Below are 27,955 nucleotides of genomic sequence, written 5' to 3'. Positions count from 1 at the left end.
GTTTAATTTCTGATTCATCACCACCCTGGACATAGAGTGGTGGCTTCTTAAAGTGAAAAGTAGGCAGTAACTTTTTCTCTTATTTTTTTGCATGTGTGGGTGGTAGAGAGAATGATGGTGCCCAGCGTGCTTCCAGGATGGAACCAGGTGGCCCCTATCACCCAACAAAGAAGATTTAACCTGAGATTGAGCTTCCCACTTTTCAGGTAAGTGGAGGTTCAAAGCCAGAGTTAACTTGATTCCTAAAAATACAGAAATGTTTCTTGAAACCAAAGCAGTGGAAACTCATGTTAACACATTCATGATTTATTACACTTAAATCATCATCTCTGTTCAGTGAGAAGGTGGGGGGTTTATGAGCACAAGCTTCAGGTCCAGGTAGATGGGTTTGAAACCAGCCTCTGCCAATTGCTTCATGTTAAAAAAAAAAAACAAACTCAAAACATTTAACTTCTCTAAATTTCAGTGTCCTTGTATAAAAGATTGGGGAAAATAATGCTTGTCCCATGACACTGTGTGACGATTAAATCATATAAGATGTCTTAGAAGTGCATGTCATGGTATATAGTATGTGCTCAATAAATGGTGGTGTGACAAGTGGCATGAACTCCTCACTCAGCTCTGAAGAGGTGGGGAATGCGTTCATCAGCAGGCAGTTACTTGGGTAATGTCTAAGGTGGGGATGAGATTTTCCTTAGAGGTGTTGGCTGACACCCCAAGACTCAAGGAAGTGGATAATACATGCCAATTACTAGGAATGAGCTGGCCTCCACCATACTGGAGCACCACCTGGCCCTCTGACTTCATGGAGAGCCTAACAAGATGCCTCCCCACAGATCTCAGGTTGATAGATAAACCCAAATGTATCCTTAGCTCCACACGTGTGAAATTTCCCAGAAGTCCACCTATCATTGTACTTGAGCAGAACTGCTAAATCTTGATGAGGCTGGGCAAGCAGTGAGCTGCAAAGACAGAGTAGAGGGGGCCAAGAAGCAGGCACCCTGTGTGATGCTTTCGAGGGAACCTTCATCCCAGGACCTTACTGTTGCCATCTATAAATAAAGGAACTAGACACGAAAAGGAGGAAAGAAACCTCTGTCTCTCGCAGAAGGGCAAAGTTAGAGTGGCTGCCAAGAGTGCAATGCTGAGAAGGGGTTCCAGGGGAATCAGACTGATTAGTGATCATTGGGGAGGAGTCAGGATCCACCCAGGAGTGGAGTGCTCAAGAGTGCCTTCAATTCTGATAGCCACAAAGGAGTTATAGCACCTGATCCATAGACCAGGTGGATCCCCAGGATGGAGGCTGAAAGGAAAGATGGGACTCTGTCCATCCTGTGGCTTTAGTGCTTACTCAGAACTCACAGATGGCCAGTCGGTACTGCAGGCAGTTCTTGTCATTCCACTGACCATCTGTGTATATCTCTACACATTTCTCTTTACCCCGGCCCCTAGGCTCCCCTGGGTACCAGTTGGTATAATTCACAGGGGCTCCATCCAGGTAATAGAAGTCTCCAGCGGTGGGGCCTTCGGCCAGGCCCAGGTAAGCATAAGTGTTGTACTTCTTCATGATGCTGGCAATGGCTTCATTCTCCTCTGGACTCCTTGGGGCAGCAATGTGTCCACCTACTCTGGCACATAACTCTTTAATGGCATCAAAATTGGCTGACTGCCCATTGGTAGAGAAGACCTTCTCTCCCACTGCCAGCATGGACCCCTGCAAACTGAGGACTGACAGCAGAAGAATCCAGGTCAGGCCACAGACCTCTTTGCCTCCTTCCCTTCAGGCTCTCCACCTTTGTGTTCTCCCCAATCTCTTTATCTTTGCCTGTCTCTGTCACCCCTCCCTCTTCCAATCCCAGTCTTTCTGGATTCTCTGCTATGCTCTCATGATTCTATTTATTCATTCACCCATTTAGCAATTACTTATTATTATGTGTCATAAACTGTGCAATTTCCTGGGATTCAAAGAAAGCAATATTGGTAGGGACCTTGCTTCACCAGGACATAGGGAGCTAATTCGTGTCTACTTCTCTCACCTCTGGCTATTTAAAAACATCTAAAAAATGACTTCCACATCTACACTTGTTCATCAAGTCTCTAGATTCTGGAGCCTGGTTCTGAGGATGAGGAGAACTAATGGGAGACCCCTTACTGTATAAAGCCCCAAGGGAGACCTCTTACCACCCCGTGACTGCAGGACTTGATGTCTGATCTCACGGAGCATGCCCTGGAGCTCTTCATCTAGATACGCTGGAAACCCTGTAGAGAGATCCCCGGCAAGATGAGAGGATCAACAGGTCAACAACAACCCCACTTGCTGCCAAGCAGATTTGAGATCAACTGCAAGCCTGGAATTCTGCCCTTCACTTGGCTAGAGCCACCGCCCAGGCCCCAGGTCATAAGGGTCCACAAGGCCGGAGTGTGTTTCCGTATTCCCTACACACTTGTCCTTTAGTGCAGCCTTGCACCTGCTCGCCCCTTGCCTGCTCTTCTTTTCTTCCATGTCTTTTCATGGCTCTGTCTGTCCATATCTGTGGAATTTTCTAGTTCCTGGGCAGGGCCCCTTTCCCACCCTCCATTAAGAGCAAATGTGGTTCTTTCTGTACTCTGATGAACTCTGATTACTGCTATAAGTAATAGTAAGGAACCTAGAGCTCCAGAGGTCCCCTGGGCAAGCAGGGTCCCCAATTACATCATCTGTCTGCTCCTTGGTTCATGTGAGCCCATACACCTCAGCCCTAGGAAGTGCCTCCCCTCCTCCCATCACTATTCCATTTCCCACACCTGATGTCCTGTATCTCCCTGTCAGCAGTTGTAATGCACAGAAAACTTTCAATTCCCACCAGACTCTGCACTTATGACCCACACCCCAGACACCTCTGGGATGCCCTTTGGGAACTTGCATAGTTTTGTTTGACCCCCATCATTCCTCATGGAACTGAACACATGAGCACAGTGTCCAGTCACCTCTGCCCATTGGCCCCATCCCGCTCACCTGGAGGACCTCTCTCGCCAGGCTCTCCCTTTTCTCCACGCTCTCCAGCGAGGCCAGGGGCTCCAGTCATCCCATCACGCCCAGGGAGCCCTGGCATTCCTCCAGGGGGGCCCATGGGGCCTGCAGAGAGAGGGAGAGGAGGATGTATGATATCTGTCACCCACAATGAGTTGGGGCTGATGTGACTGGACCTTAATTTTCAGCCATGCTGACTCGCCTGTCCCTCCATGAGCACCGTGAGGATAGACCATCCAGGGCTGTTCCACTCTAAGGGTCCCAGGAAATACCCACCATCCAGCTGACCCTTGGACCCAACCCAGACCCTTGGACCCACCTGGGGAGGTGGTCCCCTTGAAATCAGGTCACTGTCCCCCAGCTCCCACTCAGTACCTGGAGGCCCAGGGTCTCCTTTGATACCATCTCTCCCATCTCTTCCTGGCAGGCCATGGGATCCAGGAGTGCCAGGAATGCCAGGGCTTCCCAGACAAAGTTCCTTCACGTCGTACTCGAGGCCAGAAGCCACCATCCAGAGGAAGGTAAGGGTCAAAGAGCACAGCAGCATGGCACTTGCTCCAGCGGCTCCTCCTGCAGAAGGGAAGGGCCGTGGCCTCTCTGAAGCATTTATCAGGGTCTCCCCTTGCTCTGCTTTATCAAGATTCAGCACATGCTGGGGCCTGAGGGCTAGGTTGGTACAGACAGGAACTCTGGAAAGACCCAAACTATTCTTGGAAACTGCCAGCATCATTTGGTACCTAACACGGTCTCATGCCCCATCCCCCTGGCTGGAGGCAGTATGGTGCCTGGGCAGGTGAGGGGTTGTAAAGAGCTCTGGAGAGTCAGAGGACCTGGGTTCTAATAGAGTCTCTGTTTGTTCCTCTCTGTGTGACCACAGGGAACTCACTTCACCTCTCTTGGCTTCCCCTAACACGTCTGCCCTGGAGGCAATCCTGGCCTATACCTCCCAGGCTGCTGGTCGCTCACTCACTCGCTCTGTCTGTCCCTCATACTCTTAGGTGCCCTCCTTTTGAGTTGAGGGATCATGATCCTGAGGATGAGGAGAAATGACCAGGGCCCATGGCTTGGCCATTCCCAGTTGGACAATGACAGGGAGTCCCCTCCTCCCTGCACTGGTGTCCCTTTCTCCTTGGCAGGCTGTTTCTCCCCCTGCCCCCACCCTGCAGGCCCTGCTGAGTCCCTGGGGAGAAGGGACCTGGCCTAGGAGCACAGTGAAGAATGAGGATATCTGCAAGCCCATCATAGTTAGGACTCTATGGAATAGCTCCCAGTAGTACAGGGGAGAACCCTCCTTTCCACATGATTAGTGAAGCCTGTGCCTGCTGGGCTGGTTCACCCTGGGGAAGACCCAGAGGATGGGGCTAAACTCACCTGCACGAACACAGCCTGTGCTCCCTGCCTCCAGAACAGGGTGGCCAGGTGGATGGTGCCATTTATACTGATGTAGGCCACCAGGCATCCTCTCCACCCTGTAGAGGCTGCTGTCACAAGGGCCTCTACACCAGAAGGGCCAGGCAGGAAGCTGCCATCTTGTTTACTCAGTAACATTTCCTCACAGGCACTCAGGTTGGAGAGGCACTTAGAAAACCTGCTAATGAGAAACTCCAGGCTGGTAAGAAGGGAAATTTCCCGTGGGCCAGAGGTCACCCGCTCTCCCTCCATCCATCCATGTTTCCCACGCAGTGAAGGATGAGAGCACTTGCAAGGAGGCATGTGGCAAAGGAAGTCTCCTCCCTCCTGGGTCTCAGCCCCCTGGTCCTTGCTAGTGACATGTTCACACTCCTGGGATCACTACCCCCAAAAAGCCCACCAGTGGGAGAGAACATACCGGGGCTGGACTCTTTTTCCAGGGGAGCAGAGAGACAGATCAGTGGTGTAAAGGGCTGTCCCCTGGGGCCATTCCAGTTCCAGAGCCTCTTTGGAGGCTCTAAACCACGCAGATGTCATGTCTCAAGCCAAGGGATCATCAGATTGAGCTGGAACAAACTGTCTGTCAAGGGGCATGGCTCACTACTGAGCCTCCCAAATCCTGCTTCTGGGGTCTGTGGCTGAGTTGATAGGTACATGGTTCACTGGCACAGGTGAATCTTTGGCAGGGTCCCCACTCCTTTGCCTTGGCAGGCTCAGTGGTAGGGAGGCAGGGGAGGAAGACATGGTTCTGTCTTGACCATGGTGATGTCTAATGACCTGCAGTGGCAATATCTTTAAGTAGTAGAACGACTTGTGAAGACAATGGAAGAGATTCCCTCTTCGAGCCACTTAATAAGGAGGGAATCTCTAACGTAGGATGGTAACAATGGAGAACCAAGACAGGAAAAGATTGCAATGCTTACCTGTGAGTGGTCTGAAAATCTTGAGATATGCAGGGAGAGTGGGAGCTTAGCTAATGGAACTCCTCTCCTGGGAGCAGGAGGCCTGTCAGAGCTGATCGGGAGCCCTAAGTGTTTCCAGCTGCCCTGCTGCCACCTGCCACATGCCTGTGACTCTGCCAGGCATGGGATGGGGAGCCAGTGCCAGCGCTGGGCTGGGGCAAGTGGGGAGCAGTTCCACCTTAAGGACCTCAACTTGGCTTGGAGGGAGTGTGGTTCTGGGGGTGAAGGAACAAGAACAGGGAGGGTCTTCTTGGGCAGATTTTGAAGGGCCCTGGGGAAGGCAGCCTAGAGGTCAGGGCCATGTGGCTGGTGGGGGAGGGTATGGACTTAGGAGTCAGAAATACTCAAGTTGTGATTTGGAACTGCCACTCATTATCCATGTGGTTTTGATCAGGTTATGTAACTTCTTAAGCCTTTTTCAATTTTGAAGCAATATCAAGCCTATAGGAAAGATGCAGGGGCAGTACAAATTTTTTTCTGAAACTATGATATTCCATCACCCTAGTACCTTGATTTATATTTTATACAAAGATATTTTTCTACATAGCCATCAAAATGAAGAAATTAGCACTGGTTCAGATATTACTTTCATTAAACAGTGACAGACTATCATGGGGTATTTTATTTAATCATTTAGGTCATCTATTTAACAAGTTACTCACATAGCTTAATGTCAATATATAAAAGTATGTCATAAAAATTCTCTTAAAATTATGAATTATTTACCTGGCCTTACGTCTTTCTTTATCTCTTGTTCCATCAATTCTCCCTTCTGCAGCTTCTCAGGGGATGATGCTCCAAGTTCACAGAATTGAGTGCTGCTTTCCATGTTTTTGATCATGATTCTTCTCTTGTCTGGAGTGTTCTGACTGCATTTTCTGCCACAAAAAAAGTAGACATCATACAATATTTGTCTCTGACTTATCTCACTTGGCTTCCCTGGTGACTCAGATGGTAAAGAGTCTGCCTGCAAAGTGGGAGACCCAAGTTCAATCCCTGGGTCAGGAAGATCCCCTGGAGAAGGAAATGACAACCTACTCCAGTATTCTTGCCAGGGAAATCCCATGTACAGAGGAGCCTGGCAGGCTATAGTCCTTGGGGTCGCAAAGAGTTGGACATAACTGAGCGACTAATACTTATCTCACTTAGCATAATGTCCTCAAGGTCTATCCATGTTGTTGCAAATGGCAGGATTTCCTTTTTCTCATGGCTGAATAATATTTCATGGTATGTATACACAACATCTTATTTATCCATTCATGTATCAATGGACATTTAGGTTATTTCCATACTTGGCTATTGTGAGTAATGCTGCAATGAACATGGGGATACAGATATCTCTTGATAACCTGTTTTCATTTCCTTTGAATATATATTCAGATATATACTTGGAATATATACTGAGATGGCTGGATCATATGGTAGTTCTATTTTTAAAATTTTGAGGAACCACTATACTGTTTCCCATAGTGACTAGACCTGTTTACCAGTTTACAATCCCACCAACAGTGCACAAAGGAACAAATAATCTTTTTACTGTAAGTATGCAATATTATTCATTGGTTATCTGAAGTTCAGATGTAGTTGGGCATATTATATTTTATCTGGCAACCCTACCTGCAGGGACCTGGTCCTGCAGAGGTTGAGCAGAGATCTTCTTTAGCTTTGCTGTCACCTCATGGGTCTAATTTGGGACCACATGGTCAAAGTGAATCATCTTGGGCTCTGACCTCTATGTGGCTGGTGAGCAGGAGAGTGTGTGGGTACAAATGAGGCTGCTATTTAAAACAAACTCCAGGACTTCCCTGGTGGACCAGTGGTTAAGACCCCATGCTTTCAATGCAGGGAGCGTGGGTTTGATCCCTGGTCAGGGAACTAAGATCCCACATGCTGTGGAGTGTGGCCAAAAAAATAAAAAAATAAAAAATAAAACAAGCCCCAGTTCTCCTGAAGTGGCAGGGGATACCCAGGAGTCAGGGGTGAGAATGCTCAGGGCTTGCTTCATGCCCTGCCTCCACCTGGACAAGAGTGACTCTCCTGAGGGAGTTTCCGTGGCTACATTGGGAGGGCAGGCAGGGAAATAAGATACGGTAGGATAGAGCAAAGGAAAGGACTGAGTGTGGCCAGAGTGCCTGACCAGCCTTCCGGGGGACGAGTGTCCATCAAAGCAGAGATGTTGACCATGTGCAAAGGTTTCTCACAGAGTCAGTGTTCCTTTCTCTGGGGCAGTTGGCTTTAGACACCTTGCAAAGCACATATGCTCAGCCCAGAGAGGAGGCAGCAGCCAGGGCTTAGGCTCTGGTGCTTATTTACATGTGACTGCCTGCTGGAGGCAAAGCTGAACACAGCCTGTGGGGTAGGACAGGTGGACAGAGGGACTAGCAGCAAGCAGGCTGGGATTCACCTGCCTGGGAAGGATGCAAGATGGGTTGCCTCTGGATCCCAGCCTCAGGGAGTTAGAGACTGTCTGCCACCTACGCTGTGACAGGGAGAGGACTTTCAAAAGCCTGCAAGCTTCTTCACAAACAACGCTTTAGTTTATCCCAGGATCACGGAGGCCCTGATCATCAGAATCACATTAGAGCACATTAGCCTGTGCTCTAAACAGTTACAGTGGTTCCCAGGAGGAATCCCAAACGCAGGACAACATGGGACTCTCTTTTCCCCCTGATTCACGGAACCACCAGCTTCTGATCTGGCTGATTCCAGCCTCGTGTCTGTATTGGAGTCAAAGGGACTTTTCCCATCATGTATCTCCCCATGCCTCCCCCACATTCATTATGCTCATTTATTACATTCATCCAGGCCCCCCACTGTCCCTCAGAGAACCTCGGAGCCCACATCCTGATACACAAGTGACCCTCCCGTGTCAGCCTTGGCCTCCACCTGGGAGCCTGGTCCTGGAACACCATGGAGTCAGCAGTTTGAGTTTGCACAGAGCTCTCTAGAGAGGCTTGCTCTTTTGGGTCTCTCCACATGGTCTACTCTCCCATGTGCAGTGCCCTTCTGTGAACCCTCCTGTATTTAATTAACCTCAGATTACAGCAAGAATACCTCAGTACATTCATTCTAGGCTTTACGAAACATTTCAGAAGGGCCTAAAGCCTCTGGGCACGAAGGTCCTGCAATGCTTGTCCCAGTAACCCGGGATGTTGGAACAATGTCTCCTCAGGCCAAGATATGTTGGCCTAAGATTGGCTATGGTCTGGGTTTCATTTTCTAAAAGACCTGAATGTTCAAGAGGGAACGTTCTCTGGAGCTTTCAACTTAAAGTAGCTCAAGAATGGGGCTGAGAAGGAGGTCTCAGCACCTCCTACCCTGCTCTCTCACAACATCCTAGCAGGCAGTCAGACCACAGGCTACCCCACCTCACTGAGCTGAAGAGATGATGAGACAACAATTTAGGTAGTGGTCCTGGCAGGGGGATTGATGTGGGGAAAATCTGATCCTCTATGGAGTGTCCCACATCTGTAGGGAGTAGGGACCAGCCCCTCACATACTAGCCCAGTGTCCACCCTCTGAGGGGCAAGCAGGGCTTCCCCGGCCTCTACATCACTCCTAACTCTACAGTCTTCTGAAACTGCCCTCTGCTATGTTGCTGCTGCCTCCGATCCCTCCATCCCACATACCAGAGGATCTGCTGGGTTGTTATTCACTGCCCCAGGAGAAACTGACTAGGAACAAGTAAAAGACTCCAGATTCCAATCAATATGTCTCTAACACAGCTTCAACCAAACACATTTTGGTTTACCGGGAGATGGTGTTAATATTAAAATTATGACTACAAGCATAAATGTAAAAAACTGAATTTGTGCTTCATATATGACCTGAGCCAGAGGAACTCAGCCTTCTGCAAATCGAGCACAGCCCCATCCTCTGCGAGAGCTGGGACTCCCCTAAGCTACATGAAAGTGAAAGCATTTCTATTAGTCAATCAGTCGTGTCGGACTCTTTTGCGACACCATGGACTGTAGCCTGTCTGGCTCCTCTGTCCATGGGATTCTCCAGGCAAGAATACTGGAATGGGTAGAGTGGATAGCTACATGGCTATGCCCCAACTCAAGACCTGAGGGCACATGCTGGCCATGGCCCCCACACTGCCCAAGGCCAGGAGTCAAGTCTGCAGGGACATTCAGAGAGGCAGGGCCTTCAGGAATTCAACTATGGCAGGTGACCCCTGCAGGGCCACTGGCCACCAGCCACGTCTGCTTCCTTAAAAGAGCCTTGTCTTGGCAACCCAGAAGTGCTCTCCTGGGGCTGTGCCCTCTGCCATAGCTCTGTCTGCCCACAGCTGTACAGACATCCATAGGACAAACAAAAATTCTACATGAGATCCTAATTGGTCCAAAGACCAACAGGGAGGAGGAGAAAGAGCCTCTGCCCAATAAGTGCATAAGAGTAGGCTAAAGAAAAGTGTCTCGGATAAACACGAACCAGGGAAGGGAACAGTGAACTAATTAGAGTCCCACAAGGATGCAAGCCACACCATGGATGCAGAGGAAATTGAGTGACCAGCAGAGAGTTGTTCCACAGCCCCAGAGAATTGGGAGACACACAGGAGAGGAATAGAGGGGCCCAAGGAGGGAAGGAGACCCAGGTTGGTGCATGTCACGAAAGGTCAGGGGGTGGCAGGACACAGTGCCACAAACTCTCCTGCTTGTGTCTTACAATTCTGGGGAGATCCTTACTCAGGAAGCCCCCTGGTTCCCAGCTGTGCCCCCTGAGGCCTGGCTTGCTGCAGGGTGGGGGATGATGGCGCCTGGGGCAGGGCCTTCAGTGTCCTTGATCAGGCATTCCCTTTGCCTTCTAAGGTCCACTGAAGAGCAGATGCAAAAGTTGGATGGTATGTGTGTTCCATATGGTTTCCTGAGGAACCTAAAGGTCAGTCTCTCATGTGCATAATCCCTTCCCCTGGGGAAAAGGGTTTGCTCTAGAGATGGAATGTTAAGAAAAGGGTTCTGACTTTCCAGGGCCTGTGAATGGCTTCTGTACCTACAGAGGTGGAAGGTGATCCCCGAGCCTTAAGGCTCATCATTCCCAATAGAACTCACAAGAGGGAGCCCACCGCTCAGTCAGATGCTCAGTCGTGTCTGACTTTCTGCGACCCCATGGACTGCAGCATGCCAGGCTTCCCTGTCCATCACCAACTCCTGGAGCTTACTAAAACTCATGTCCATCGAGTCGGTGATGCCATCCAACCATCTCATCCTCTGTTGTCCCCTCCTCCTCCCGCCTTCAATCTTTCCCAGCATCAGGATCTTTTCCAATGAGTCAGTTCTTCCCATCAGGTGGCCATGGTATTGGAGTTTCAGCTTCAGCATCAGTTCTTCCAATGAATATTCAGGACTGATCTCCTTTAGGATGGGCTGGTTGGATCTCCTTGCTGTTCAAGGTACTCTCAAGAGACTTCTCCAACACCACAGTTCAAAAGCATCAATTCTTCAGCGTTCAGCTTTCTTTATAGTCCAACTCTCACATCCATACATGACCACTGGAAAAACCACAGCTTTGACAAGATGGACTTTGTTGGCAAAGTAACGTCTCTGCTTTTTAATATGGTGTCTACGTTGGTCATAACTTTCCTTCCAAGGAGTAAGCATCTTTTAATTTCAAGGCTGCAATCACCATCTGCAGTGATTTTGGAGCCCAGAAAAATAAAATCTCTGTTTCCACTGTTTCTCCATTTATTTGCCATGAAGTGATGGGACCAGATGCCATGATCTTAGTTTTCTGAATGTTGAGTTTTAAGCCAACTTTTTCACTCTCCTCTTTCACTTTCATCAAGAAGCTCTTTAGTTCTTTGCTTTCTGCTGTAAGTGTGGTGTTATCTGCATATCTGATGTTATTGATATCTCTTCCGGCAGTCTTGATTCCAGCTTGTGCTTCCTCCGGCCCAGGGTTTCTCATGATGTACTCTGCATATAAGTTAAATAAGCAGGGTGACCACATACAGCCCACGGCTAGCCCACAGGAAATGTATGGGTCAGCTCTGCCCTCTGGTGGCTTCAGGAAAAATTGCAGTCAAATGAGCCGATCTGAAAACAAACGTCACACATCACACTCTCCCTGTTCACTCATTCCACCTTCACGGAGGGTTGTTTTATATCAGGGGCCTTGATGGGTCCTGACTTAATCCTCTCACTCTCCTGGCTCTACCATGAGGATCCTCCCTTCTTTCCCCCTGACCTAGCCTGATAGAGTCTTCACCCTTGGACATTCCATCCCTATTTTCACAGAGGCTGGCTCAGTGCTGTGCCCTGGAGAAGGTGGATGTGAACCAGTGTCCACTCCTGAGCACCTGTTAGGTTTCTTTACATCCACCATATCCTTCCTAGGGCCCATTCTTACTCCCTTACATAACAGAGGAACCGAGGCTCAGTGAGGCTCCATAACTTACCAGAAGTAGCACGGTCTGCAGGTTCCAGAGTCAGGTTTGAACTTCTTCCCATCTGATCTGACAGAATCTTGGGCAAAGTTTCCCTGAAGATCCAGTGCATCCTTTGCCCACAGCCACGGCTTAGACTCTGGATGGACTCCTCTTGGACAGTCACTCTGCAAGGTAGACCTTATCCAAGCCTCAGGTCCCAGGACTGCTTACTGTATCGGCCAGAAGTTCCAGCCTTGCTCTTTGCCTAGAATCCACATCCACTCCTGGGTATGTTTGATCCTGGATCAGCTAGACTACTGGGCACAGCGACTTATGCCGCAGCCTCCAGTCCCAAGGCTGCTGCTCCAGGCCTTGGCTCAGTCTGCTCCTCAGCCTTCAGCAGGTGCACAGCCAGGGGTGCCATCAGGGGAGGCTCTTCACTCTAGATGAAAAGCCTGAAGGCCTCCCTGGCCCAGAAGCCCTGGAGAGGTAAGAATCCCAACCTATATGCATCTTGTGCAGCCCTAAGTAACTGAACTCAGTCCAGCCCTGCCAGACCCAGACAGACCACCAGGAGCCCCTGATGCCATGACATAAACTCTGCTGTTCTCTTACCACCCAGCAACACAGAAGCTTCAGCAGAGAAAAAGTGTTCCTATATGTCTAATGTCTTTGATGGTTGAACTTCCCCCAGATAATAGTTAAGAAATAGTGAATTACCTCATCAACTTAAATTTAACTAGTTACATTTTCTAGACGTTAAAATATAATGGGAATCATTTTAAAAACCACTACCTACTAAATACTTAGTTTATAATAACAATTTTCCATAACTTTGTTTATAATACTACAGAGATCCAATATGAGAAAAAAATAACTTGTGTAAAAAGAGTTCTTAAACTAAAAACACTGCTGCTGCTAAGTCGCTTCAGTCGTGTCCGACTCTGTGCGACCCCATAGACGGCAGCCCACCAGGCTCCGCCGTCGCTGGGAAAACTAAAAACAAATATAGCTAATTCAAAAATACTTTTGGACAAGGTGAGTTTTTACATTGGGCCTTGGGGTAATTTGGGGATTTGGATTAGCAAGGCCATGTGCAGGGTCACAAAGCCAAGAGGTAATCCATTTCTACTTTCTGTTTGAGGGTATGCAGGGAAGACCCAGCCCCCAGGGGAGGACTCGGAGAACAATGACCCCTTGGTGAGAAGCTAGCTCAAGGGCCCACCCTGGCTTCCTGGAGGAAAAGAAGAGAACAACCTCTGCCATGAACTCCACATGTGCATTCACGGGATGGGGTGGAGGACGAGGAGGAGCAGAGAATGCCTGGCAGGCAAGGAGGAGAGAAGTGGGGGAGAATAAAGGTGTCCAGGGCTCAGTGAACATGTCCTCCCTGACAAATGCTCCATCTGGATCACTGGATGCGTGACCCAAACCTAGAATCTCTGGGGTTTTTTAATTAAACTACAGTTGATTTATAATATTACATTAGCTTCAGGTATATAACAGTGATTCAACATTTTATAGATTATACTCCATTTAAAATTAATATAAGTATTGGCTATATTCCCTGTTCTGTATCCCCTTGTCATCTATTGAAATGTAGTTTTTACCTATTAATCTCTTGCCCCTCCCCACTTCTCTACTATGATAACCACTTGTTTGTTCTCTATAAGTCTGTTTCCTTCTTGTTATACAGCATTTTATTAGATATCAAATATGAGTGACGACATACAGTATTTGTCTTTGTTTCATTAAGCTTAATGCTCTTCAGGTCCATCCATGTTGTTGCAAATGGCAGAATTCCATTCTTTTTATGATTGAATAACCTTAGTCGGTAAAGAATCTGCCTGCAGGGCAGGAGACCCAGGTTCAATCCTTAGGTTGGGAAGATCCCCTGGAGAAGGAAATGGCTACCCACTCCGGTATTCTTACCTGGAAAATCCCACGGACAGAGGAGTCTGGTGGGCTGCAGTCCATGGGGTCGCAAAGAGTCGGGCACAACTGACTAACATTTCACTTCACATTTCATAAAATATATACATCTTCTTTGTCCATTTATCTGTTGATGGACACTTAGTTTGCCCCATATCTTCACTATTGTAAATAATGCAGCTGTGAACATGCATGTTAGCGTGCTAAGTTGCTTCAGTCATGTTCGACTCTGTGACCCTATGGACTGTAGCCCACCAGGCTCCTCTGTCCATGGGATTCTCCAGGCAGGAATACTAGAGTGGGTTGCCATTTCCTCCTCCAAGGAATCTTCCAGACCCAGGGGTTGAACCCTCTCGTCTTTTATGTCTCCTGCATTGGCAGGCGGGTTCTTTACCACTAGCACCACCTGGGAAGCCCCAGCTCTGAAAATTAAGGTGCATTTATCTTTTTGAATTAGTGTTTTTATTTTCTTCAGGTAAATACCCAGGAGTGAAATTGCTGGATCATATGGTAGTTCTTTGGCACTGCCTTGCTTTGGGATTGGAATGAAAACCTTTTCTGGTTCTGTGGCCACTGTTGAGTTTTCCAAATTTGCTGACATATTGAGTGCTGCACTTTAACAGCATCATCTTTTAGGATCTGAAATAGCTCAGCTGAAATTCTGTCACCTCCACTAGCTTTTTTCATAGTAATGCTTCCTAAGGCCCACTTGCCTTCACATTCAAGAATGTCTGGCTCTAAGTGAGTGACCACACCATCATGGTTATCTGGGTCATTAAGACTTTTTTGTATAGTCAGTTTTCATCCTGATGTCAAAGAATGTTCAAACTACCATGCAGTTGTGCTTATTTCACATGCTAGCAAGGTTATGCTCAAATCCTTCAAGCTAGGCTTCAACAGCATGAACTGAGAACTGCTAGAGGTACAAGCTGGTTTCCAAGAGGCAGAAGAACCACAGATTAAATTGCCAACATGGATCATGGAGAAAACAAGAGAATTCCAGAAAAACATCTACTTCTGCTTCACTGACTATGCTAAAGAATTTGTGGATCACAACAAATTGTGAAATTCTTAAGAGATGGGAATAACAGTCCTAACCACTAGATCACCAGGTAACTTCCTATTTATTCTCTTTTTGATTACAGCCATTATGTTGACTATGCCAAAGCCTTTGACTGTGTGGATCACAATAAACTGTGGAAAATTCTGAAAGAGATGGGGATACCAGGCCACCTGACCTGCCTCTTGAGAAACCTGTATGCAGGTCAGGAAGCAACATTAGAACTGGACATGGAACAACAGACTGGTTCCAAATAGGAAAAGGAGTACATCAAGGCTGTATATTGTCACCCTGCTTATTTAACTTATATGCAGAGTACATCATGAGAAACCCTGGGCTGGAGGAAGCACAAGCTGGAGCTCAAGCACAAGATTGCCGGGAGAAATATCAATAACCTCAGATATGCAGATGATACCACCCTTCTGGCAGAAAGTGAAGAACTAAAGAGCCCCTTGATGAAAGTGAAAGAGGAGAGTGAAAAAGTTGGCTTAAAGCTCAACATTCAGAAAACTAAGATCATGGCATCCAGCCCCATCACTTCATGGCAGATAGATGGGAAAACATGGAAACAGTGGCTGACTTTATTTTTCTGGGCTCCAAAATCACTGCAGATGGTGACTGCAGCCATGAAATTAAAAGACGCTTACTCCTTGGAAGGAAAGTTATGACCAACGTAGACACCATATTAAAAAGCAGAGACATTACTTTGCCAACAAAGGTCTGTCTAGTCAAGGCTATGGTTTTTCCAATGGTCGTGTATGGATGTGAGAGTTGGGCTATAAAGAAAGCTGAGTGCCGAAGAATTGATGCTTTTGAACTGTGGTGTTGGAGAAGACTCTTGAGAGTCCCTTGGACTGCAAGGAGATCCAACCAGTCCATCCTAAAGGAGATCAGTCCTGAGTGTTCATTGGAAGGACTGATGTTGAAGCTGAAACTCCAATACTTTGGCCACCTGATGCGAAGAGCTGACTCATTGGAAAAGACCCTGATGTTGGGAAAGATTGAGGGCAGGAGGAGAAGGGACGACAGAGGATGAGATGGCTGGATGGCATCACCAACTCGATGGACATGGGTTTGGATGGACTCAGGGAGTTGGTGATGAACAGGGAGGCCTGGTGTGCTGCGGTTCATGGGGTCACAAAGAGTCGGACATGAATGAGCTACCGAACTGAACTGATTATGATAGGTTTGAGGTAATATCTCATTGTGGCTATGATTTGCATCTCCTGATGCTTAGTGATGTTGAGCATCTTTTCATGTGACTGTTGGCCATCAGAATGTCTTCTTTAGAAAAAATATCTATTCAGGTCTTCTGCCGATTTCTTAATTATTTTTTTTTTTAATATTAATTTACAAGAGCTCCCATCTGGCCTGCAAACTTTCTGCAGAAAAATCGGCTGACAGTCTTACGAGGGTTTCCTTATATGTGAATTGGTTCTTCTCTTCGTGCCTTTAAAATTGTTTAACTTTTTAAATTTAAATATCTTGTTATATCTTGGTGTAAGTCTGTTGGGGTTCATCTTGTTTGAGACCCTCTGTGGATAGGAGGGAGGGAAGGGGAAAAAGATAGAAAAAAAGGAGGGATGGTTAGGAGGGGGAGAGAGGGAGTGAGGCAGGAGGGAAGGAAGAGAGGAAGGGAAGTGGGGAGGAAACCACCATTTGCCCTGCCTGAGCATTCACACATTACTGTTCTCTCTTGTCTATAGCTTTCCCTAAGGAAAGCTTAAAATTACTGTCCATTGGTGTATCTGATTTACATAATTTAAAATATAAATGCATGTTGTATAATTTTAAACAACAAATGGAAATAGATGTAAATCTACATGTTAATGATATCAGGTGATCACATAAAATTAAAATTCACCATTTTGGACTACAACCAAAATCTCAAAATTTTTTGAAAAATACAAGTAACAGAGATTATTTTCTGTAATTGCCTGTCAGGGAAACTAGAAACAAGTGAAAAAGTTGAAGCGGAAAACCACATGGAAATTGTAGAATTGCCTCTGGGGTAAATTTTGGATCTAGAAGCCACTGGAATCTATCTGTAGCTTAGAAGGTTAGAAATGGAAAATGAAAAATAAGAAAAGCAGAGAAACAGAAATAAGATAGAAACAAGTGAGATACCGTAGAACTCATGACTTTGGGATATTTGGTGCCAAAATCAGAGCTAATTAAAGGTGATCTTCCTTTTTTCCTCTCCCCGCCCCACCACATTTTTTTTTTTTTTTAGGGAGAAAGTTCCTAGGTAGGACCCTCAATCTTGGCAACAGGAGGGCACTGCTCTTCAGAGCTGCATGGAGGGAGGTGGAAGGACCTGCCTCTTGGGAGGGGGAGCAGCCCTGGGGGAGGTGATGGGGAGGCAGCACTGTCAGCCTGGCCAGGGATGCCCCCTGGAACTGTCTAGGAAATCCTCAGCCCAGTAGAACAAGCCAGCCAGCTAGCTTTACGTCACCCACAAATAGCAAGAGGCCCCCTACCCCACTGCACCCAACCTCCTGTCAGAAGGAGGGAGGTGTGCAGTGGTGATTGGGGTCAGGGACCCTGGAGGTGGGGGGGTGCCCAGGGCCCAGGGGTAAGTGGAAGGGGGTTCCCTACTCCTTCCCAGGGGCCCAGGGCTGTCCCTCTTCCTGGAGAGTACACACACAGCTCGGAGGGTCCTCATACCCTCCAGAGCAGCAGGGCGAGGCTGGGTGGGACATGATCCAGCTGCTTCTTGCAACGAAGTAAAGGGAACTCAGCCACCACACCTGTGATTCCCTTCCTGCCTGGGGACAGGGTCAGCCCTTTATGGAGTGAGGCTCCTCAGAGGTGACCCCACCCTCCTGAGCCTCAGTTTCCTCCTCTGTAACTTGGGGATCTGAATAGTCCTCTTAGGCTACACAAATGCCTCAGCAGTTGCAGCCTTGGCTTGTGGAGGACAGGGGCTCCTTCCAGCCCCAAGTGGCCCAGGGCCACCCTGTTGGGACTCCACAAAACACCCCAGAGGTAGCCCCCTCAACCTTGGCAATAGGAGAGGGCCCTGCTCTTAGGTAGCCAAGAATAGATGTGGGTTTCCCAGAGAGTCACATGTCCACCCTACCACCACCACCATGATCCATTCAGCACACACCAACCTTGCCTTCCTGGTCCTCCTCAGGATGGGGCATGACCACCTGACCCACAGTTCAGGGAGTGAAGCACTCCCTCCCTGTCTTGATGGCACCTCTGACCGAAAGGTCAAACCAGACAAACATGGCATTTAAATTTTAAGAACAGAAGAACCAAGTACCCTCTTGTAAGTTTGTAAACAAGTCACACTGACTGTATTTGGAAATGCACACTTCCTTATACTTTTGCCAGCTCTGGATTTTAAGAATATTTCCCCACCCCACCCCTCAGGCATTGCTTTGCCAAGATACAACACTGCATTTTTTAAAGTTATTTCTTGAAATGTGTACAGCTGAGCAACATTCATTTCTGGTGGTTTATTCCATTACTTTAATTACATCTGTTTATTCCTGTTCTTATATTTTATCCATTTACCTCTGGAGTTTTGCTGCTCTCTTATTGATCTCTGGTTCATTAAATTTGACATTGCAAATATTTTCCATTTGTCACTTATGTTTTGTGTTTTTCCTCTAACACACAAAATTTTTTTAAGAAGTGAGATTTAGTGAATTATTTCCCTTATGACTTTTGAGTCTCACACTGTCCTGAGAAAGTCACATCAAATGGGTCCATTGAACTCCCATATTGTAAGGGGAGGTCCAATGCCACCTTTGATGCAGATTTCTGCAGTTGTAAACTCTCCTGGTTCCCTCTGGTTAATTTCCTCTTACACGGAGTTATTTTCCTACCCACATTTTTCTGCATCTAAGGCTGATAGGAGCCGAACTCAGAGCACAGTCCCTCTTTCTTATTTCCCCAAAACCTCTTTCATGAAGATGCCATGGTAAGAAGGCAGTAGACCTCAGAGCCCAGGAACGAGGCGTCTGTCCCACTGCTTTTTTCCTGACTTATCGAGATATAATTGACCTATAACATTAGATACGTTTAAGGTGTACAAAGAGCTGATTTAATACACTTAATATACTGCAAAATGATTACCACCAGAGCATTAGCTAACACTTCCATCATGTCATGTAATTACCATTTCTTTTTTGTGTAATATTTAAGATCTACATGCTTAGCAATTTTTAAGTATATAGTACAGGGCTATTAGCTATAATCACTGTTATACATCAGCTCCCCAGAACTTTTAACTGGAAGTGTGTACCCTTTAGCCAACATCTCCCCATTCCCCCATCTACCCACCATCCCACCCCCTCATAACCACCATTCTACTCTTGGTTGGCTTTTGTAGATTCCACACATAAATGACATCATATAGGTTTGTCTTTCTTCAACTTACCTCACGTAGCCTAATGCCCTAAAGTTTCATCCATGTTGCTGTAAATGGTAGGATTTCCTTCCTGTTCATGAATGACACTCCAATGTACATATATAACACATTATCTTTATTCATCCATTGGCAGACTTCAGTTGTTTCCATATCTTGGCTATTGTGTTATTGTTTCTGATACTGTGCCCCCATCATATGAGCTCTGGGGAATTTGTCCCAGGTGAAAATTTCTCTTAAAGTCCCCCATTCCAAGTCTTTCACCCCAGCCATCCACTACTGGGCTGCTATTTCTTCCAGTATCCTCTCATTCCCCAACTCCTCCATCCACCACCACCTCCCAGACCAACCTCCCAACTCTGCTGACCAGCCCCCTTGACTCACTCACCTCACTTGACTTCAGTCACTGAACCGATCGACAGATGCTGCCTGAACACGTGCTTCGTGCCAAGCACATTGTAGACAACACATAGGAAGGGGAAGCAGAAGAAACCAGGCGAGGGTGAGGGGCACGCTCCAAAGGCTGGGGAAGCCAACTGTCAGCCACCCTGGGTCCTAACCCATTTCGGTTTGTCTCAAGGTCTCCACAAGTAATGGGGGTTTCCTGGGTCCGCCTACCTCCATGCAGTGTGGTGTGGAATGAATACGGTGAGGCAGTGACAATACACAAGCTGGCATGAGGCACCGTAACCCATGTGGACAGGATAGGAGGGACTTCAGCTGGGTAACCTGAGGGCAGGACACCCGCTTTGCTGGGGGATGGATGGGGTAATGCTACTTGGAGGTGAGGTCTCTAGGGAGGTTGCAGACAAAAACTAAGCATAGAGTAGTTGCTTCTTGAGTTTTTATTCATTGGCTTAGCAGGCACTATTAACAAATATAGACTCTAATTTCATATAAACAGTGTTGACCCAAGAAAACCTTGTTTCTCCCAGGGGGTGCAGAAAGTATTAAATTCTGAATTTTCACTTCAAATATGGCCCAAGTTAGAGGAACTCAGCCACCTGCAAACCTAAGCCTTCCTCTCTGAAAAGGAACTTGAGACTTCCCAGGTGACCAGAGCCCTGTGAGATTCCTAAGCTTGCATATCACACACCAGCTCTAGGTTTTTATGGTCATTTGAGCTTCTTTTTCTGCCCTGAACAGCTGCCTTTCTCCTGATGGAAAGAGAAAGCCAAAGGTTTTTGTGCTTCAGGCCTACAGCTCAGTGCAGGCTGTCTGCCGCCCAGATGAGGCTTCCTGAGCTGTGCATCTCAGCCGGAGCTGGCACCAAGTGCCACAGAAAGAACCCAGCCCCCAGTATTCTCCGGGGACCTATGGAGGCTCTTACCTGGACCTGTGGTCTGCAGAGCTGGGGATAAGGTAGAGGTGCAGCAGTCAGAGGCCCAGGTTGGGGAAGGAGTCCATGGAGGTGCTGGCCATGGAAGGAGAAGCAAGGGAATGCGTAGCTTCTAAGACCCTAATGTGCCAAGAATCACCCAAGACCTCGGGGGTAGCCCTGGCCCCAGAGGCCACCTGGCAAAGGCAGAAATCTCATGACATCTCAGCCTCTTAGCTCCCTCTAGGAGTCAAGACTTGCCACTTTAGTCCCATTTAACATTTGAATTCGGGCCTTTGGGCTGTCCTCTCTGGAAGGGGGATCTGAGAGGCTCACCCACTTTTTCCAACAGCACTCAGATTGCAGGGTTTACAAAGGGGTCAGAGAGAGAGAAACATGCAGAGGACACAGGGTTCCATCCCTTGTTTAAGGGACAAGCTGCTGCTCCTGCTCTAGGAAGCTCTATATGGGACAAGACTGGCCTTGGGCCCTCATCGCAGGAGTCCAAGGGCCCAGCCCTGCATGTTCCTGAGTAGTCAGGGGCTGGGATAACATGGGTGCCTCTTAATTTCAAACTCCAGCCCAGCCCCATGGGCCAGGATATCTAGCACACCCTGATCTATATTCTGAAATTACAGAGGCAAAGGAAACATCCCTTTGGTTCTGTCTTGGCTCTGTAGATCACTGCTCAGGGGTCACCAAGGGGGTCGATGCCCTAACTCCCAGCAAACTCAGGTCTTCAGGACAGAGGTCACAGCCTCATCTCTTCACTCAGACCTGTTTCTAGCATGAGATCGGGGTGGGGGGCAGTGCTGAGGGTGGGAGGTCAAGGTGTATGGGCTCACAATTCAAAGATCCCAGACACACGTCTAGGCCCTGACCCATGCAGCTGTGGGCCCTGTGAAAGTTACCTTGGCCTCCTCACCTGAAAAGCAGGTAACACAAGGTGTCACCTCATCGTATTGCAGTGAAGAAGAAATGAGATCAGTGATGAGCTCAGTCCCTTATGCGCTAGCTGCTGTCATCCCGGCCACAAGCATGGCCTGGGAGGGCCTGTGGGAAGGCCCAGGCTCAGGACGTTGACCACATGGCTGCAGACGTGAAGGGTGGTCCGGCACACCCAGACTTTCACGGAGCCCTGAGGTCTTCCCAGTACACACCAGGGAGGGAGGGGCCGCTCAGGGTCCAGGCTGTGGGGGCAGGTGAGTGAGCAGGTTTCCTCTGACAGGGGTGCTATTTCCACTAAATTCACATCACCTTGGTCTGGGGGAGAGGCAGGAAAACATAGTGACTGGCCTCATAAGGAGATCTGAGCCCAGCACCAGAAGGCCCCCTTCCTCCTGCCAAGTCAGAGGGGCCTGGCTCCGCCCAGGAAGGGGGCAGTGGGAGATCTGAGAGTTGGGGTCCTGGAGGAGAGGAGCATGGCTCTGTCCCACCTAAAGCCTCCAGGGCTCACCAGGCCCGGCCCCCACCAGCACTAAAACACAAGCTTTTTGGGAACTTCCCAAGGGAACTCGCTTCTCCCGAAGTGGCCGTAGCACGCCGTCTTCTGGTAGATGGGCTTCTTCAAGTCCAAGTCCCTGCACGTTCAGTAGAACAAAGGGTCAGTTTTAATGGAAAAGGAGCAGAGTTTCTTTCCCTGAATTTGGGGCACAGGAGTAATTAGCAGACTATGACAGTCTACGTGGGGGGTGTTAACCACTCAAGAGCAATTCTCCCTAAATTTCCTATCTCTGCCATGCCACATCTTACAAGGTGACTGCCACTGGCACTTAGGAAACAGTCTCAGAGTTCAGGGACAGCCTGATCAATCACATAGGCAGATGCACCAGGAATCAGGATTTGAACTCTGGCCTACACTCTACTCCACTGACCTGGCACAGACCAACATCAACACTGCAAGCTCCAGAAAGCAGGGGTGGCATTAGAAGCGAGAGCAGTTGCGGCCAGATTTGCTGACTCAATTCCTAGCCATCCAGTCTTGCAGTTATTTTCCTAAGAACCCCCACCTGCTCAAAGATGGGCCCCTTGAAGTCAGTGTCTGCTCGGCTTCTTCAACCTGAAAACTAGACATCCTGCATTTGGGGTATGCACTGTGCTGGGCCAAGAGCTTGAAGCCCCTCCTGCTTCTGGGAGGCTGAACATCCTTCCTTCTGATTCTCTTTCCAATAAGCAGGCACCAGGTGGGGAAAGAGGGCTTTGCCCAACTGCAGGGGCGGTCCTTTTACCTGACAATGACACCAGCCCGAAGGTCGAAGTTCTTATTGACCACATCCAGCAGCTCTCTCTCTGTCTTCTGTGAGGTTCCATAGGTGAAGATGGAAATAGACAGTGGCTCAGCCACACCAATGGCATAGGACACCTGTCAAAAGAGCCCAGGGTCAGGAACAGGCCCCTCACGGAGACCTTGATGTCCTCAGGGAGAGGCCACTGAAACCACACATGCCCTGCCCAGTATACTCCCTCCACCCCCAGCCCTCATCCGCCTAGATATACCCGCCACTTCATAATAGGAGTTTCCATATGTGCCCTGCTGCCTGGAGTCTTCTGTTGTCCCACTCCCAGGTTTGCAGGACAGTGGCCACAAACCCAACATGGCACACAGTCACGTCCTCTGGCAGTGTGGGCCTCCCCCCAGGCCAGCATGTCCCTACTGAGGGCACATGTGGAGGTTCAATCAGGGTGGGGTTTCACCCACCTGCACGAGCACCCTCCGGCAGAGCCCTGCTTTCACCAGGGACTTGGCCACCCAGCGGGCAGCGTATGCTGCCGAGCGGTCCACCTTGGTGTAGTCCTTCCCAGAGAAGGCGCCCCCGCCATGTGCCCCCCAGCCGCCATAGGTGTCCACGATGATCTTTCGGCCAGTGACACCGGCATCCCCCTGCGGAGGAAAAGGAAGACACAGAGGGGGGATGTGGGGGGAGGGGTGGCCGAAACACTGGGATAGCCACTAGACCACAACTTGGAGACAGTCTCTGAAGCTTCTAGGAGTGCGTGTTCCAAAGACCCCCTTGGCTGAGAGTCAGCCAGAAACCCTGGGCTCTAATCCCAGTTCAGTCACTGAGTAGTCACCGAAGTCAGGTCACCAGCTGGAACCTCGTCAGTAAAAGGCAGAAGATGGGCCACTGGGGTCATAGCCCGCTCACCAAGCCTTTGTTGTAGGAGTTGATCAAAATGGAGAAACCCGAGTTCAGAAGGAAACTGTGCTGGGACAAATATACCCTGGGCTGAGCCCCGGCTGGTGCCACCTGGCAAACATTGTTCCCCGTTTGCTCAAATGTCTATTCTGTCCACAAAAGATGTTTGAGGGGGCTCTATATTAAATGATGTGGGGAACGTTTGCATATTATACCACCGCAACACCCGCCCTGCATAGAAATCCCGTTCTAAGCAGCATGCCAAGGCCCTGAGCATGCCAAGGCCCTGAAAAGTCCTGCAGGAAAACACAGGACTTCCATTCACCCTGGGTTTCTGTGCTACTCTGGCCTAGGACCCCACCCAAGAGCTCCGTTGTGTGGCAACATGTCCACAGCAGAGATGCCTGGCAGTGGTCAGCAGCCTCTCCAAGAGGCTAGGCCACTCTCTGCTTGCTCAGGCCTGTGGCACAGGAGAAAGGGGCCACTCTGTGTCCCCACCTTGGTGCCACAAGAGCTGCAGGTCACATGTGGCCAAGACCCAGGAAATGCCACCAGGGCAAGCTCAGCACCATTGATGGAAAGTTAGCTAGCCCCTTGGCCAGGTCAGGTGGCAGATGGACCTATGCGAGACGTCTCAAGTGGGAACCTCCTGGGACACGTCCCCCATCCTCCTGTACTGAAGGCATGTTGTAGGCTGCACAGAGCGAGCTGACTTCACATCTCACTCAGGGCCGAGTCACACAAAGCCACCACCTCCTGCAGGCTTTGTGCTGGGGAGGTAAGCAAAATCAGGGCTCATTCAGAGACGGGGATGCACCTGGGGGCCTCCGATGACAAACCGCCCACTGGGCTGCAGGTGGTAGATGGTGTCCTCGTCCAGGTACTGTGCTGGCACGACAGCCCTGATCACTTGCTCCTTCAGGGCTCTGCGCATGTCCTCCAGCGTTACGTCTTCATTGTGCTGCACGGAGATGACGACGGTATGGACGCGCACAGGGATGACCGCACCATTGTCCTGCGTGTACTGCACTGTCACCTGGGGGTGGCAGGGTGGGAGGAAATGTGAGGTCCTGCCCTGACCCGAGGACACTCCATTGCCAGGCACAGGTGCCCAGGAGGTGGGCAGGGCTCCCAAGAGCCGGGGAGGTGGGAGCGGCCTCCTGTCCTCAAAGGGCCTTCAGGGAAGTTCATCACATTCTTACAGCAAATAACTGCCTGCTGCCATGAGATGATCAGGCATGAGGCACAAGCTATTCCCACGCAACCACAATCAATGCCACTTTGGAGACCCAGGTGTTGCAGAGTTTCCTCTGTCTGTGACTCAGCAGATGACTCCCTCTGTCTCAGAGGGTCCTGTGTGCCAGCAAATATCCCTCCACTAAAGCCCTGTCTTGACCCTCCATGGCCCTAGGCAAGACACCCAGGCTTCTGCTAAGGAACATGGGAGTCCACAGGCCACATGCCCGCTGCCTAAGCTCCTCAATGGAGAGTCTCTGGAAACATATGTGCCCGGGGACCTTGCCTGGTGGAGGGACCTGAGCCAGGGTGATTGAGCTAAGAGGCAGCAGCAAGGCCTGGGTTGCCAGCCTCCGGGTATTCGGGCAAAAGCAAGGAAGAGTCGAGGGCACACGGAGAGCAAGATCCTGCCTGCAGCTCCCCTGCAGGGCTGGCCACAGGACAGAGCTGGGATTCTCTCCCTGCAGCGTAGGTCAGTTCTGTGTCCGTTTCATGCATTATTGATGAATATTGAAGCCACCCCAGCAAGATGGGCACTATCATCACCACTTTACAAATGAGAAAAATCAGGCTCTGTGAAGAGTAACAACTTCCCTGAAGTCACAGGCCAGTCAGTGAAAAGCCCAAGAGCCAATCGCTGTTCTGCCTGCTCCCACAGCTTGTGTCACTGACACAGCAGCACAGACAGAATGCTTCTGCACCCTGTCCTCTCCCAACACACCAGGGAGGGCAAGAGCCCATGTCCCAGCCTGTGCACCTTGGGCTTACAGAGAGAGAGGGAAGGAGATGGTGAGGATGGTAGATGAGGCTGGAAAAAGAAAAAAAAGAAGCTGGCATTGACTGGGTGTGTACTGTATGCTACAAGGCATGCCAAATGCTGTGAGAAGTTGCTACCAGCCCCATTTCAAAGATGAGAGAAAATGGGCTTCCAGAATGTAAATTCTTCGGTCAAGATCACACAGCCAGCAAAGGTAGGCTGTGACCTGGAACTGTGCAGCCTGGCAACTGGGCTCTGCCCAGCAGAAGGCTGTCACCCAAGACCCTCAGTACTGGAGCCCTAGGCCCCACTGCTACCCAAGGGAGTGTGGACCCACAAGAACAGTGCCCAGAGGGGCTATGGGGCCTGCAGGAGCACAGCTATGCCAGATGGCCCTGGCAGGGACATTGGCCAGCAGGCACAGGCTGCTCCCACCCCAAGGGCCTTGATAGGACTATAGGCAGCAAACAGTGTCTCCCTGGGGCTCTGCCTAAGGCAATGACCCCTTCGATATCCATCAAACTCTATGTCCTGCCTGGTCCAAAGGACAACAGGGTGGGGCCCAGAAAAAGGAAGAGACAGAGCCCTGGATGCACAATACTTGATCCTAGGGTATATGCACACCAGCTGTGTACCGAGCAGAGCACCTTTCATGCTGGGCTGCGTGCACTCCTGGACCTGGGAGAGGAAGCTGGAGTTGGGGGGTTGGGGGCTCCAGAGGGGAGGCCCCACAACAGCTCTGGAATCAAACCTGCTGCACCTGGCCTCTGGAGAAGGCTCGCTTCCTGAGTTGCGGCTGAGGTCCATCTCCACTGCTCCTGGGGTCCCCCACTCTGCCACAAGCTCCAAGCAGAGCTGTGGCTGAGCAAAGGGCCCCAAGCATTGCACTTATCTCATCATGTCAGCAAGATGTGAAGAAAAGTACACCGCGGAAAACACAACTCTGGCCAGGTACAAAAATAGCCATTTGTACTGCCACTCAGCTCTTAGTTATCAGCAGCAAGAATTTGTTCAGGTGGAAAGGCTCATTCTGTTCACAGTCAACATCATGGGCAGGTGATAAAAACCCTTTACCAGTAGACGAGAAGGCCCAGACATTGTTCCCGGCATGGCACCCCTCCCAGGGTAGCAGCCTTGTGGAGGTCGGCAGAGGACATTTATAAGAGAATTCAGTGTCTCCTTGCAAGAAGGGAAAGCCTGTAAGGGCCCGTCCTCTCCTCCCTCACTCATTGCCCTCTGGGCTCGGAAACCTTCTATTACTAAGCAAACATAGGAGGCCTTTGCTATTTCAGTGAATCCAATAGATGAACCCTCCAGTGCTCACCCTCATGCAGGCAGAAGGAAATCTGAGCCACTCCACTTACTTCCTCTCATCTGTGTTCTAGGATTTCTCCACCCTTCTTCCCCATCCCCGCGTAGCTCTGCACAGTACGGAGCAGGCAGGGCAGGCTCCTTTCTTTTGGTACCATCACAACCTACCTATTTTAGCTCTCCTGCCCACCACCTCGAAGATCACCTGAGTGATGCTTATGATCCCACTTCCCAGTTTGGGGGTCATGTGTATAATAACACCTGAAGTCCCAAGGGCTTCCTTTAGGCCATAGAGACACTCTGTTGCTCCAGGTACAGCCAATATGCAACATCCATCATGGGCGGCTTGACATTTGGGGAGTAATGGGACAGAGTCACAAGCACCGTGCTGAACTATGAAACCACATGAGCCAAATTCCAAGTGCAGGGTAAGAAGAGGTCCCATTTGAGAGTGATCAGGGGAGACCAGAAGGAGGCAGGAACCAGGCTGGCCACTGAAGGACAGGTGGGGACCAGAGAAAGATTCCAAGGAAAGTGAGGGGTGAGAGCACAGGTGCAAAGCACTGAGAAACGAAGGGAATGTGAGTGAAAGCATATGGATTAAGCAAAGACTGGGGTGGGGATCGAGGGAGGTAAAGCTAGAAGACCATGCAAGGCTTTAAATGCCAGAATAACAAATGGGTACTTCTCTCGCCTCCAGTAGGAAGTAAAGTTGTAGATGGTTCTGAGCAGATATAAGGAAATTAAAAGCGAAGTCCAAAGCAAATTAACTGAAGTTTCCAGGCAGAGAGAGCCTTTGGGAGGACACAGCCGAGCCTGACCTGGGGAAAGGGGCCAGAGAAGAAGGGATGTTCTAGAGGGACAAGAGTAACCCAGACAGAGTGGAGACAGAGAGGGCAGGGGAAAGGTGGACTCCATTAAACCCCTTCAGCTGAGGAGCACTCCAGGGGCCCATGTGTTTGCAGGATGAGTGAGAAACGGGGGCTGGTGATTCAGACAGACCTGAAGGTGGAAGATTTGGAAGCCAAGTGTGTAGACGTGAAAACAACCCACAAGTGTGGAGAAAGAGAATGT

The 27,955-nt window shown here is 49.3% G+C and overlaps 2 protein-coding genes across 10 annotated transcripts in view; both read right to left on the bottom strand.

The window, feature by feature from the left end:
- Positions 1 to 290: 290 nt before the first annotated feature.
- On the bottom strand, positions 291 to 21,703 carry LOC145539722 (pulmonary surfactant-associated protein A). 8 transcript variants are annotated; one of them, XM_081573751.1, is made up of 11 exons: positions 21,366 to 21,693; positions 20,453 to 20,637; positions 19,511 to 19,562; positions 6,528 to 6,693; positions 6,109 to 6,260; positions 4,839 to 4,986; positions 4,382 to 4,598; positions 3,386 to 3,580; positions 2,996 to 3,115; positions 2,182 to 2,259; positions 291 to 1,728 (listed from the first exon to the last, which is right to left on the bottom strand). In XM_081573751.1, the coding sequence occupies exons 7-11, from the start codon at positions 4,467 to 4,469 to the stop codon at positions 1,352 to 1,354; spliced, it is 858 nt and encodes a 285-aa protein (XP_081429877.1). In that variant the 5' UTR covers positions 4,470 to 4,598; positions 4,839 to 4,986; positions 6,109 to 6,260; positions 6,528 to 6,693; positions 19,511 to 19,562; positions 20,453 to 20,637; positions 21,366 to 21,693; the 3' UTR covers positions 291 to 1,351. The 8 variants fall into 8 exon arrangements, with proteins under 8 accessions (XP_081429877.1, XP_081429883.1, XP_081429878.1 ...); XM_081573757.1 differs by lacking the exon at positions 6,528 to 6,693 and adding an exon at positions 19,741 to 19,874 and having other exon boundaries at positions 4,382 to 4,601; positions 20,453 to 20,536; positions 21,366 to 21,493; XM_081573752.1 differs by lacking the exon at positions 6,528 to 6,693 and adding an exon at positions 19,741 to 19,874 and having other exon boundaries at positions 20,453 to 20,536; positions 21,366 to 21,493.
- Positions 19,952 to 27,955, bottom strand: part of MAT1A (methionine adenosyltransferase 1A) — a 46,499-nt gene continuing 38,495 nt past the window's right edge. For both annotated transcript variants that reach the window (XM_081573750.1, XM_081573749.1), the window contains exons 6-9: positions 24,395 to 24,613; positions 23,139 to 23,321; positions 22,669 to 22,802; positions 19,952 to 22,020 (exon numbers count right to left, since the gene is read on the bottom strand). In XM_081573750.1, coding sequence (XP_081429876.1) covers positions 21,918 to 22,020; positions 22,669 to 22,802; positions 23,139 to 23,321; positions 24,395 to 24,613 — 639 coding nt within the window. In that variant the 3' untranslated portion in view covers positions 19,952 to 21,917. The remainder of the gene's footprint in view (positions 22,021 to 22,668; positions 22,803 to 23,138; positions 23,322 to 24,394; positions 24,614 to 27,955) is intronic.

This window comes from Giraffa tippelskirchi, chromosome 2, assembly GCF_054371585.1.
Source record: "Giraffa tippelskirchi isolate mGirTip1 chromosome 2, T2T-mGirTip1v1.2.pri, whole genome shotgun sequence".
Lineage (NCBI taxonomy): Eukaryota > Metazoa > Chordata > Mammalia > Artiodactyla > Giraffidae > Giraffa > Giraffa tippelskirchi.
This window is presented reverse-complemented; position numbering and strand designations above follow the sequence as displayed.